Raw genomic sequence first — 13,676 nt, 5'->3', positions numbered from 1 at the left:
GGCTCGAGCCAATCGGGCCCTAGCCCCGCCCCTGCCCGCTCCCTTCCACGCCCTCCGCGCGGGGGACCGCACACCTTTAGAGCGGCAGCGCGTCCGAATTCCTCACTCCCCCGCAAGCGTGTGCTTGGTTCGGCCCGCGTCGCCTCCTCCGAGCGGCTGCGCCCCTCGGTCCGGCCGCGCTTGGTGCCGCCCGGGAGATCCAGGTCATCGGACGCTCCCGGGAAAACAAAAACAATCCGCGGCGCCGCGGGGACAGCAGAGCGCGGCGGGCCGGGCCAGGGACGAGGGGGGCCGAGCGCCATGGCGCGGGCGGGCACGGGCCGGTCAGGGCTGCCCCGGCGCCGTGGCTAGCGCGCCTGTCGCTCCCGCCACCGCCGCAGCCGCCGCGCGCCTTGGGGACGAGGAGCGAGACGCGGCCTCGGCCGGGCTCGGGCCGCAGAGCGCCGGCATGGACCAGTGCGTGACGGTGGAGCGCGAGCTGGAGAAGGTGCTGCACAAGTTCTCGGGCTATGGGCAGCTTTGCGAGCGCGGCCTGGAGGAGCTCATCGACTACGCCGGCGGCCTCCGGCGCGAGATCCTGCAGAGCCACGGTAGGGCGGCCCGGCCTCCCCCAGTTGCCCCTACCTCTCGGCGGGTCCCGGCGTAGCGGGACCGTCCCTCGTCCCCCGGTTGGCCCCGGAGTGCCGGCAGCCTGCGGGTAGCGCGCGGAGCCCAAGAAGGTGGTCCTCACCTTTGCATACGCTGTGCCGAAAGCCTCGAGTGCGGCCCACGGTGGCAGTCCCCGCAGTCCCAAGAGCCCACTGCCGGGGAGAAGCTCTGAACCGGCTCCCGGGGAACCGGGATCCAACTATTCCGTTCCCCTAGAGGAGCCTGTAAGGAGACTGAGTGGGAAGCGAGTTGTTTCGTGCCTCTACTCACCGGGTCAAGTTTTTACTTGTTTCCTTCTAAAAAACAGGTTTTCTGGGGAAGGTGTTTTACCTATGATATTATTTCACCACTTTCCCAGGCCCTGGGGACGGATTTATTTGCCGAAGTTAATTTGTGGAAGCTGGTTGGGAAAGGTTCTGGTTTGGTTTGGTTTGGTTTGGTTTTAATATATAACGTGGAAGGTCTGGTGTTCTTGCCTTAAAATAGTCACAGCAATGATGGTTTCTGGTCAAGAATAAATCTTTTTACTTAATTGGTTTATTTGAGAGGCTGGGGGTGCTTTTTCAACTTGTGATCTGTGAAGGGAAGCTTATGTAAATGGGGGGTTGGTGGCTGGGGAGAAATGCTGATGCTTGGGACAGTTGACGTGAGGGAAGTGACACTCTTCAAGCTTCGCTCTCCTTTGCCCCCTTCATCTTCTACACCTTAATTCACACATCCCATCCCCCATGAACCCCCACTGTGTTTGGGTTGAGGGTAAGTGCCAGTCCATGGTAAGGGAGTCTTAGGACAACATCTTGTTGTGGACGTACTTTTTCTTTTTTTAACAGTTTTATTCACATATTATTCAATCCATCCTGACAATACTTTTGAACTGCAGGGAAGGAAGCAAACCATTGTGGCGGTGGGATTAGAGAGAATAAGAGTTGAAATATTAATGTGGAAAAACCAGCAGACCTCCGAGGCTGCCAGGGAAGGGTGGTTTGATTGTTTTAGCAGGTGATGATATAATTGGTAGCAATGGGGAAGTGGAGGTGGAGTGGGTGAGAATCCTGGTAAGGCTCTTGGCTTTGGAAATGTGAGACGGAGCTGAATGGCTTAACAAAGATAAGAGTCAAGGGTTTAATATTTATTAGCAGCTGGAGATGCATAGGTGGAGTTTGGGAGAAAAGATCTACGACTGTTTGTTATTTTTACAGAGGTAGGTGGAGATCACACTCAGGTGTAGGAGACAAAAGATTGTGGGGTCGAACCACAACCTTGAACCTCCCTTTGAGAGTGTAGGGCAAAGAAGGAGCCAGCCAAAACTGAAAAGGACAGGCAAAGACTTAGGAAAAGAAAGTTTGGCCAGCAGCTCTTTGGCTAGTGGGAGTCAGTGACTCTGCTTGCAGTTCCATAGGTTTAAGACAGGCCAGATTATTAGGAGTTAAGGAGAAAAATATGATGCACACTGGGTGTAAGGAGACCCAAGGCTACTCACATACAGCCTGAGGGAGGAAGGTGTCTTCTTCCTCCTGGCCCCCTCCCCAGTTTGGAGCCAGAGATGAAATCTTTGCCTTATTAAAGGCTAAATGGAAGGAACTAGTATAGGAAGAGAATGAAAGGCCTACACTTGGGGAGATGGAAGCAACATTTCCATTTTAGGTTCAGGGTCTCAGATCAAAAGATTGTATAGGGAGGGTTTGAGAAGGAGAAGATGGACCTTTCTTTCCTAAGGCAGAGTGTATTTATCCAAGGAGGTGTGACTGTTAGCTTTGTTTTAGGGGATTTGGGGGCAATCCCAGATGGATTAAGTAATTGTGAGGAATTGCCAAAGCAGGTTTCACCTTAGGTCTCTTTGCTCAGTTTCAAGGAACTTTTTTATGAATATATGGTCCCGGGGGTCATACCCACACAGTATGCCATGATGTTAAACCAGTCTGACTTGGTGTGAGTTCCCTTTTCAAACTCTTATTTTTTATTGTCTACCAAAACGGAAAGTCTTATATTGGTATCCCTCTGTTTTCCTTTAATTCTTTAATGATAGGATCAAGTGACTAAAGGCAGTTATAAAACAGGAAACAAAAGTAAATACCAGAGGGCTGTCCATGGTGGCTCAGCAGGCATAGTTCTCGCCTGCCATGCCAGAGACCCAGGTTCATATCTTGGTGCCTCCCATGCAAATAAAATAAAAAATAAAAAAATAATACCAGAAGTGCCAGGTTGAGAGTCCAAAATAAAATCTCTCTTTTTTCTTTTGATATCTTTTATGTATGAAGACAAACATCAAGTTTGGTATATGGGTTATGGTTTTTTCAAAGCAGATGCTTTCTAAATTAAAGTTCTCTGCAGGTGATATGGTAGATACTACATTGAATCTTTTAAAAAAACTTTTTGGTTTGAAATACTTTCAAATTTTCAGTATAGTTAAACTATTATATTGAATCTGAAATATACCCTTCTCAGAGATATATCTATTGAGAACTGAATGTGGAACTCCATTTCAAAGGAGAATGTTGAGAGCTTCGGAGTGTACCAGTCTTGGGCAAGTGATCTGATTAGCTTCTGTGAACCGAGAGAGACTCCAGTTGGGACTCTGTTATGGCTTTGGAGCCTGGGCTTATGTGTGGTAATACTCTTGCAAGAATGTGATATGAATAAAGTAGAATCTTGGGGACTTTTAGGTGCCTCAAGGTCCCTATTGGACACAACGTTGCATCATGCTGGAGAGACTGCCTGTTTCAGAAGAGCTCTTTAACTAGAGTCCAGGGAACCAGTTCCTCAACTCTCAGTATGAATCACAATTTCTGATGTTCAAATATCTTTTTAAAGTTGTGAGCAGACAGCTATACTAAATAAGTGCAGTCACGGACAGTTTGTGATAGAAACTGATCAGGCATAAATAGAGTTTAGTTAGTGAGCTCTTTGATACCCCTCTTCCACTCTCACTACCCAGATAGTAAGCATCACGCCAGAGTTCTGCGTAGAAGCTGGCCTGAAAATAGACCTGCATTGAGTCTTAAAATCTTTCTAAGTTTCTAAGTTCTTTCTGAGCTCTCCTCTATAGAGCCTGAAATTCTTTCATATGAAATTTATCTAATTAGCCATCTCTTATTTTTTTCTAACATTTTTATTGTGAAATATAACATGTATATCAAAAAGTGATACATTTCAGAGTACATTTTAACAGGTAGTTTTAGAACAAATTTCAAAGTATAGTATGAGTTACAGTTCCACCATTTCAGGTGTTTCCTTCTATCTGCTCTAAAACACTGGAGACTAAAAAGAAATATTAATGTGATTCAGTAATCATACTCATTTGTTAGATCATATCTTCTCTTATACAGCTCCTCCCTTGAGCCTTCTCCCAATCTTTAGGGATATTTGGACAATGACCATTAACTTTTTTATGTATGTTTTTAAATATTTTTTATTGTAAAATATAACATATATACAAAGCAAAGAAAGAAAAAACAATTTTCAAAGCACACTTCAAAAAGTAGTTATAGAACAGATACCAGAGTTTGTCAGGAGCTACCATTCTGCCATCTCAGATTTTTCCTTCTAGCTGCTCCAAAATACTGGAGGCCAGAAGGAATATTAATATAGTAATTCAGCAGTCATATTTGTTTGTTAAACCTATTTTCTCTGTTATACTTCCTCCTTCTCCTCTGATCCCTCTCCCAATCTATAGAGTTCTTGAAGCAATGTACGTTCTGACTTTCACGTTAAGATGAGGCGTCAACACTAAAGAATAGGAGGATGTAATCTATTGATAATCTTGGAGAGGCTGGTCCTTGCTGGGTGTCAGGATTCATCTGACCTAGGAACCCTCCAGGAATGATAGGTTTCAGGAACCTATCAAACTTAGTGCATGCAACCTTTATAGAGTCTCAGTTCGTGCTTTAGGTGTCCTTAAGAGTCATCAGAAGTGATGTTGGTTGGTTAGTGAACTAACCTAATGACACACCAAACCGTAACCATCTCTTTTAAAATGCAAATTTCTTAACACGTACCTTAGAGGATGGTGTGGGGTGGTTACTCATATCTAGTGAATTAGTTTGTATTCTGCCATTTATTCTATATCCTAGCAAGCCCATAAGCTTGGAAAATTTTTTTTTTTAATGGGGATGGCAGTTCTACGGAAAAGGAATGATTTGGGGTTGTAAGGTTTTAAGGGGACGTGCAGACTTTGACAGGGTGTCATAGCCAGCTGGGGGGGGGGGGCGGGTTCAGGGGCAGCTAGCTACCCTTTGGAAATCCCAAGAGCAATTTTTGATGAGACCTGGTATACCCCTCTTAGGGAGTGAGTGACTCATTTTCTTGATGCCCCTTAGACTACCTTGGAGAACTTAGGTGGTAGCTAGAATGGGGGAGAGAGCCCAAGCCTGCAGAGCCAGCTGTCCAAAGGGATGGCATTGAACTCTTCATGGCAGTTGAGAGGTCTGTGCTGAGTTGTTGGTCTTGGGAGAAAGGAATGCCAGTTTTTAAAACTAATTTGCCAGAAGCTCCAGAATTGTACTGATCTCTGATTCTTATCCTTAATTCTTTTTTGTTTTACATATAAATCTTCTTTTTTTAACTTTTTTTATTGTATAGTATAACATATATACAAAGCAGAGAAATAAAAAAGCATTAGTTTTCAAAGCACTCTTCAATAAGTAGTTATAGGGCAGATCCCAGAGTTTGTCATGGGCTAACATATGATCCTATCACAGTTTTCTTTCTAGTTGCTCCAGAATATAGGAGGCTAAGGGGCTTAATTTTTTTTTTATCATTACAATCGACTTTTTTGTGAAAAATAACATATATACAAAAAAGCTATAAATTTCAAACCACAGCACCACAATTAGTTGTAGGACATATTTCAGACATTGACATGGGTTACGATTTTGCAATTTTAGGTTTTTACTTCCAGCTGCTCTAAAATACTGGAGACTAAAAAGAAATATCAGTTTAATGATTCAACATTCATATTCATTTGTTAAACCCTAACTTCCCTCTAATAACTCCACCATCACCTTTGATCTTTAGGGATGTTTGGGCTATGGCAATTCTAAATTTTTCATATTGAAAGGGTCTGTAACTAAAATGGGGTAGGGAGTTGGAACTATCTGATGTTCTGGAGAGCCTGGGCTAGGTTTCAGGACTTACCTGGACCAGGGACCCATCTGAAAGTTGTAGATTTCTGGAAAGTTACTCTATTGCACGGAACCCTTGTGGAATCTTATATATTACTCTAGGTGTTCTTTAGGATTGGCTGGAATGGTCCTGGGTGGGGGTTGGCAGGTTATGATGGGTAGCAAGGTCTAACTGAAGCTTATGTAAGAGCAACCTTCAGAGTAGCCTCTCAATTCTATTTGAACTCTCTTTGCCACCGAAACTTTATTAATTACACTTCTTTTCCCCCATCCTTAATTCTTTTGATAGAACTTTTGATTCTCTTAATTTCCTCAACTCTGAGTTGAGAGGCAAGCACCCCTGTCATTGGTTGTACCAGCCTTTCAGTGAGGATTTCCTGGTTAACTTAAGGTTTGGTCTAGTTTATGGTTCAGTGTATGGTTGATGCTGTTTGGTGATTATTCCTTGCATGCTCTTGATTTCATTTGGATAATGTACATCACCAACTTCACTCACACGTGCCACTCTTAATTTTCAGATGGACTCACCATTTTACTTATTCTCATTCTAGCAATGATACTTGTGATGTCTAGATTTGCTGTGTTCAATATAATAAAAATAAATTCATAACTATTAAAATATTCACATACCAGCTAAAATCACCTTTCACACCACTGGTATGAGAATCACATTTTAGCAATCCTTGGTTATCAGAAAAATAGTATGGATAAATTTTGGTGATTTGACTTGTAATTACTTATATCCTGAAAAAAAAAATTCTTATTGACACATACATTATGTTTTCATTTCCCATTAACATTTCTGTGGTGGAAGAGGGAACAGAGAGAATTTATAAATCATGTATTGCAATATTCCAAAATCATATTTGGTGAAAGAAGATTAGGCTAAAACAATTGTAAAGGTTTTAGGATGTGTTTAAAGTATACTTAGAAGAGATACAGTCTTTGTACGTATGAAGGGTGTGCAGCAGTATTTTTTTCAGCATTTGATAGTCAGATTAGTATGTTTCTGGAGTGAGTGTATTTGAATTTATTCTATTTGGAGTTCACTGGGCTTCTTTGATTTGCATAGTTATGTCTTTTATAAGGGTTGGAAAGTTTTCCCCAGTTGTCTCTTCAAATAATCTTCCTAGCCCTTTGCTCTTCTCCTTCTGGGACACCAATGATTCTTATATTTTGCACTTCATGTTGTCCATCATTTCCCTGAGATCAAATTTAAATTTTTCCATCTTTTTCCTGATTTGTTCTTTTGCACATTTGAATTCAGTTATGCTGTCCTCTAGTTTTTCTTTCTTCCCCCTCTTCAAATCTGCTATTGTACGTCCTTAGTATAGTTTTAATTTAATCTCCAGTATCTTTCATTTCTGTAAGAGTTACTGTTTTTCTCTTTATTCTTTCAGATTCTTTATGTTTTTCCAGTGTCTTGATACTCTAGCCAACCCATCGAACTTATTTAGAAGATTTGTATGAACATCTTTGATTAGTTGTTCCAAATCCTGTGTCTCATCCAGTGCTTTAATTTGGTCATTTGGCTGGGCCATATAGTCTTGCATTGTCATGTGCTTTGTGATTTTCTGTTGACTTCATGGCATTTAATCATCTTGATAAGGTTATTTTGAAAGTTGATTTCTCTCAGTTGTGTAAGATTTTATAGTTGCTTGGGTTTGCACTGAATGTCTCCTTTTGCATTTGTTTGTTCAGTAATTCCCTACCAAACCAAGACCTCATGCAGGAGATGCAGCTCTAATTGAAGATCACTTAAAAGCTAGACAGAATGGTAGTTTGCCAGTCTACACTTTCTGTGTTTCCCTGCAGAGAGCACTCTTGGGCTACCTCTTTCCCTCAGGCCGTCCTTTCCTTGACTAAAGCAGCCAGCTGGGCTGGGACCCAACCAGGTAAAAAGCCAATCAAGGCTGCAGGTCTCCGTGTACACTGAAAGTTGCATGCCCCAGGTACAGTCATGACTGAGTAAACTCACCCCATTCTCTCAGTCTCTGCTTTTTCATCCAGGTCCTCCCTATGTAATATAAAAGTCTCTCTCTGGTCTCTTCTACCCAGGAAGCACTGTCCTGGTTGTTTTCTGTTACTTCTCTAGTTGCCAACCTCATAGACAGAGATGCAAGTTTCCAGAAATTTTTTTTTAAAGGATTCATGTTAAGTTGGGGCATTAACACTAAAGAATAGGAAGATGTAATTAATCAATAATCTTGGAGAGGCTGGTCCTTGCTGGGTTTCAGGATTCATCTGACCTAGGAACCCTCCAGGAATGATAGGTTTCAGGAAAGCAAACTTAGTGCATGAAACCTTTATAGAGACTCAGTTCATACCCTAGGTGTCCTTAGAGTCATCAGGAGTGATGTTAGTTGGGGGTTAGCAAACCATAATCATCTTTTTTTAAATGACAACATCTCAGCATAGACCTCTCAATTGCCATGAAGAATTCAATGCCATCCCTTTGGACACCTCGCTCTGCAGGCTTGGGCTTACTCCCCCATTCTAATAACTTGGTCACTATTCATTTTTGCTTTAAGGCATTGCGTGTGTGGCTCCACTTACTCTGATTGAGGCTTAGTATCTCAGTTTGCAAGCTGATAGAGACAGTTTCTTTTTGTGGGAGTAATCAACACATATTAGCATCTAAAATTCTAAGTGTGCCTGTGCATGTGTTTGTATAGTCTGATTCCTAGTAGTAAAACTCATTTAGATCACAGCTCCTACTTTTATTACTTCTTTGTAGAACTGTTTCCTTTTTTTGAAAGTTTGAGAGTGGCAAATGAGAGGGTAAAAAGACCGTTAAGTGTGAAAAAACAAATTATGGATCACATTTTTAACTCATTTCTGTGGTATGGCATTGTATCAGTAGACAAGAAGCCAGAGGTCCAGGGTCATGTGTTACATGTAACCTTCTGTTTTAGAATTTCGGGTGTGTATATTTCACATATGTGTTGAGAAGTATATTCATTTAGATATGTAAATGTTCTGTGCTTTTCAGAGCCTACCAGTGTTTAGTGCATTGTAGTGAGTGAGTGTAAAAGGATCTGGGCTTAGACTATGTGATTTTTTTCATTTTGTCATCCTTATTCTTCGGTGTGTTTGGAGTAGGCCACTTAGCTTGGTCCTTTCCCACTTGTTAACCAAAATTCTTACTGAGCACTATCGAGATGCCCTTTAGAAAATAACAACTTTAAGTTATTAAATTAAATAAAATTTGACATCTGTTTAAGGTGGTACATTTGATTAGATTGTTCCCATCAGATGTGACACATCCATTTATGGATAGAGTCTTTTAATTTGATTATTTTTATGGAGTTGTGACCCTACCCATTCTAGGTGGGTCTTACAAGACCTGTGTTTGGTTCCTGGTGCCTGCCTATGTAAAAAATAAATAAGAGATTTTGTCCGGAGAAGATGGCGGCTTAGTAAGACGCGCGGGTCTTAGTTCCTCCTCCAGAACAGCTACTACGGAAGTAGAAACAATACAGAACAGCTCCCGGAGCCACAACAGAGACCAAGAAGACAGCGTACCCCATTCTGGAACAGCTGACTGGCTGGGAGAACCCGCTCCGGTGAGCTCGCCGAGGGGCGCGGGCTTCCCCGGGCCGGGGCGGCAGGCGGCCGGAGTCCCTACCTCCCTCCTTCCCGGGCCGGCTGGGAGAATTGGACAGGCGGTACCCTCAAACTGCAGCGGCTAGCGCCCCCCCCACGCGCGGCCCCCCCGGATCAGCTGGGAGAATTGGATCGGAGATCCCCAAGCCGCGGAGAATGGCAACTGGGGTCCCTTCCAAACATGTGGCTTCCCGGTCCGGCTGGGAACGGTGGATAGGCACTCCCCCAAGCCGCGGAGGCCAGCGACTCCCCACCACACTTGGCGCCCCAGTCCAGCTGGGAAATTTGGACAGGCGCTCCCCCAAGACACTGAGGCCGGCGACCCTCCCTGCGCGCGGATTACTGGGCCAGCTGGGAGATTCGGATTGGCACTCCCCCAAGCCGCTTCAGCTGACGACCCCTCCCCTACAGCGAGAGTTTTCCAAAGTTAAAGGAGCTACAGCATCTTTTACTGGTGGGACCCGCAGACAGATGAGCGCCACAAGCGCCACCTACTGGGCAGGATAAGAAAAACAGAGCCCAGCGATTTTCACAGAAAAATCTTTCAACCTGCTGGGTCTCACACCCAGGGAAATCTGATTAAATGCCCAGATGCCAGCAGAAGATAACGGATCACGCTCAGAAAATTGAAGATATGGCCCAGTCAAAGGAACAAACCAATAGTTCAAATGAGATACAGGAGCTGAGACAACTAATGCTGAATATACGAACAGAAATGGAAAACCTCTTCAAAAACCAAATCGATAAATTGAGGGAGGACATGAAGAAGACATGGGCTGAACAAAAAGAAGAACTAGAAAAACTGAAAAAACAAATCACAGAACTTATGGGAGTGAAGGACAAAGTAGAAAAGCTGGAAAAAACAATGGATACCTACAATGGTAGATTTAAAGAGACAGAAGCTAGAATTAGTGAATTGGAGGATGGAACATCTGAATTCCAAAAAGAAACAGAAACTATAGGGAAAAGAATGGAAAAATTTGAACAGGGGATCAGGGAACTGAATGACAATATGAAGCGCACAAATATACGTGTTGTGGGTGTCCCAGAAGGAGAAGAGAAGGGAAAAGGAGGAGAAAAACTAATGGAAGAAATTATCACTGAAAATTTCCCAACTCTTATGAAAGACGTAAAATTACAGATCCAAGAAGTGCAGCGCACCCCAAAGAGATTAGACCCAAATAGGCATTCTCCAAGACACTTACTAGTTAGAATGTCAGAGGTCAAAGAGAAAGAGAGGATCTTGAAAGCAGCAAGAGAAAAACAATCCGTCACATACAAGGGAAACCCAATAAGACTATGTGTAGATTTCTCAGCAGAAACCATGGAAACCAGAAGACAGTGGGATGATATATTTAAATTACTAAAAGAGAAAAACTGCCAACCAAGACTTCTATATCCAGCAAAATTGTCCTTCAAAAATGAGGGAGAAATTAAAACATTTTCAGACAAAAAGTCACTGAGAGGATTTGTGACCAAGAGACCACCTCTGCAAGAAATATTAAAGGGAGCACTAGAGTCAGATACGAAAAGACAGAAGAGAGGTATGGAGAAGAGTGTAGAAAGAAGGGAAATCAGGTATGATGTACATAATACAAAAGGCAAAATGGTAGAGGAAAATATTATCCAAACAGTAATAACACTAAATGTTAACGGACTGAATTCCCCAATCAAAAGACATAGACGGGCAGAATGGATTAAAAAACAGGATCCTTCTATATGCTGTCTACAGGAAACACATCTTAGACCCAAAGATAAACATAGGTTGAAAGTGAAAGGTTGGGAAAAGATATTTCATGCAAATAACAACCAGAAAAGAGCAGGAGTAGCTATACTAATATCCAACAAATTAGACTTCAAATGTAAAACAGTTAAAAGAGACAAAGAAGGATACTATCTACTAATAAAAGGAGCAATTAAACAAGAAGACATAACAATCATAAATATTTATGCACCGAACCAGAATGCCCCAAAATACGTGAGGAATACACTGCAAACACTGAAAAGGGAAATAGACACATAAACCATAATAGTTGGAGACTTCAATTCACCACTCTTATCAATGGACAGAACATCTAGACAGAGGATCAATAAAGAAATAGAGAATCTGAATATTACTATAAATGAGCTAGCCTTAACAGACATTTATAGGACATTACATCCCACAACAGCAGGATACACCTTTTTCTCAAGTGCTCATGAATCATTCTCAAAGATAGATCATATGCTGGGTCACAAAGCAAGTCTTAACAAATTTAAAAAGATTGAAATCATACACAACACTTTCTCGGATCATAAAGGAATGAAGTTGGAAATCAAAAATAAGCGGAGTGCCAGAAAATTCACAAATACGTGAAGGCTCAACAACACACTCCTAAACAACGACTGGGTCAAAGAAGAAATTGCAAGAGAAATTAGTAAATACCTAGAGGCGAATGAAAACGAAGACACAACATATGAAAACCTATGGGACGCAGCAAAGGCAGTGCTAAGAGGGAAATTTATTGCCCTAAATGCCTATATCAGAAAAGAAGAAAAGGCAAAAATTCAGGAATTAACTGTCCACTTAGAAGAACTGGAGAAAGAACAGCAAACTAACCCCAAAGCAAGCAAAAGGAAATAAATAACAAAGATTAGAGCAGAAATAAATGAAATTGAGAACATGAAAACAGTAGAGAAAATCAATAAGTCCAGAAGTTGCTTCTATGAGAAAATCAATAAGATTGATGGGCCCTTAGCAAGATTGACAAAAAGAAGAAGAGAGAGGATGCAAATAAATAAGATCAGAAATGGAAGAGGAGACATAACCACTGACCTCACAGAAATAAAGGAGGTAATAACAGGATACTGTGAACAACTTTACGCTAATAAATACAACAGTTTAGATGAAATGGACGGGTTCCTGGAAAGACATGAACAACCAACTTTGACTCAAGAAGAAATAGATGACCTCAACAAACCAATCACAAGTAAAGAAATTGAATCAGTCATTCAAAAGCTTCCTAAAAAGAAAAGTCCAGGACCAGACGGCTTCACATGTGAATTCTATCAAACATTCCAGAAAGAATTAGTACCAACTCTCCTCAAACTCTTCAAAAAAATCGAAGTGGAGGGAAAGCTACCTAATTCATTCTATGAAGCCAACATCACCCTCATACCAACAGCAGGCAAAGATATTACAAAAAAAGAAAACTACAGACCAATCTCTCTAATGAATATAGATCCAAAAATCCTCAACAAAATTCTAGCAAATTGAATCCAACAACACATTAAAAGAATTATACATCATGACCAAGTAGGATTCATCCCAGGTATGCAAGGATGGTTCAACATAAGAAAATCAATTAATGTAATACACCATATCAACAAATCAAAGCAGAAAAAATCACATGATCATTTCAATTGATGCAGAGAAGGCATTTGACAAGATTCAACATCCTTTCCTGTTGAAAACACTTCAAAAGATAGGAATACAAGGGAACTTCCTTAAAATAATAGAGGGAATATATGAAAAACCCACAGCTAATATCATCCTCAATGGGGAAAAATTGAAAATTTTCCCCCTAAGATCAGGAACAAGACAAGGATGTCCATTATCACCACTATTATTCAACATCGTGTTGGAGGTTCTAGCCAGCACAATTAGACAAGAAAAAGAAATACAAGGCATCAGAATTGGAAAGGGAGAAGTAAAACTATCACTGTTTGCAGATGATATGATACTATACGTCGAAAACCCGGAAAGATCTACAACAAAACTACTAGAGCTAATAAATGAGTACAGCAAAGTAGCAGGTTACAAGATCAACATTCAAACATTTGTAGCATTTCTATACACTAGCAATGAACAAGCTGAGGGGGAAATCAAGAAACGAATTCCATTTACAATTGCAACTAAAAGAATAAAATACCTAGGAATAAATTTAACTAAAGAGACAAAAAACCTATACAAAGAAAACTACAAAAAACTGTTAAAAGAAATCACAGAAGACCTAAATAGATGGAGGGCATACCGTATTCATGGATTGGAAGACTAAATATAGTTAAGATGTGAATCCTACCTAAATTGATTTACAGATTCAATGCAATACCAATCAAAATCCCAACAACTCTTTTTTCAGAAATAGAAAAACCAATAAGCAAATTTATCTGGAAGGGCAGGGTGCCCCGAATTGCTAAAAGTATCTTGAGGAAAAAAAACGAAGCTGGAGGTCTCACGCTGCTGGACTTTAAGGCATATTATGAAGCCACAGTGGTCAAAACAGCATGGTATTGGCATAAAGATAGATATATCGACCAGTG

The 13,676-nt window shown here is 41.4% G+C and overlaps 1 protein-coding gene across 1 annotated transcript in view; it reads left to right on the top strand.

The window, feature by feature from the left end:
* Nucleotides 1-397: 397 nt before the first annotated feature.
* RMND5A (required for meiotic nuclear division 5 homolog A) overlaps nt 398-13,676 on the top strand; it is a 75,559-nt gene continuing 62,280 nt past the window's right edge. The window contains exon 1 of the mRNA XM_077134834.1: nt 398-590. Coding sequence (XP_076990949.1) covers nt 449-590 — 142 coding nt within the window. The 5' untranslated portion in view covers nt 398-448. The remainder of the gene's footprint in view (nt 591-13,676) is intronic.

This window comes from Tamandua tetradactyla, chromosome 17 (assembly GCF_023851605.1).
Source record: "Tamandua tetradactyla isolate mTamTet1 chromosome 17, mTamTet1.pri, whole genome shotgun sequence".
Taxonomy (NCBI): domain Eukaryota; kingdom Metazoa; phylum Chordata; class Mammalia; order Pilosa; family Myrmecophagidae; genus Tamandua; species Tamandua tetradactyla.
The sequence above is the reverse complement of the archived record's forward strand: the minus strand, read 5'-3'. Positions and strand labels throughout refer to the sequence as shown.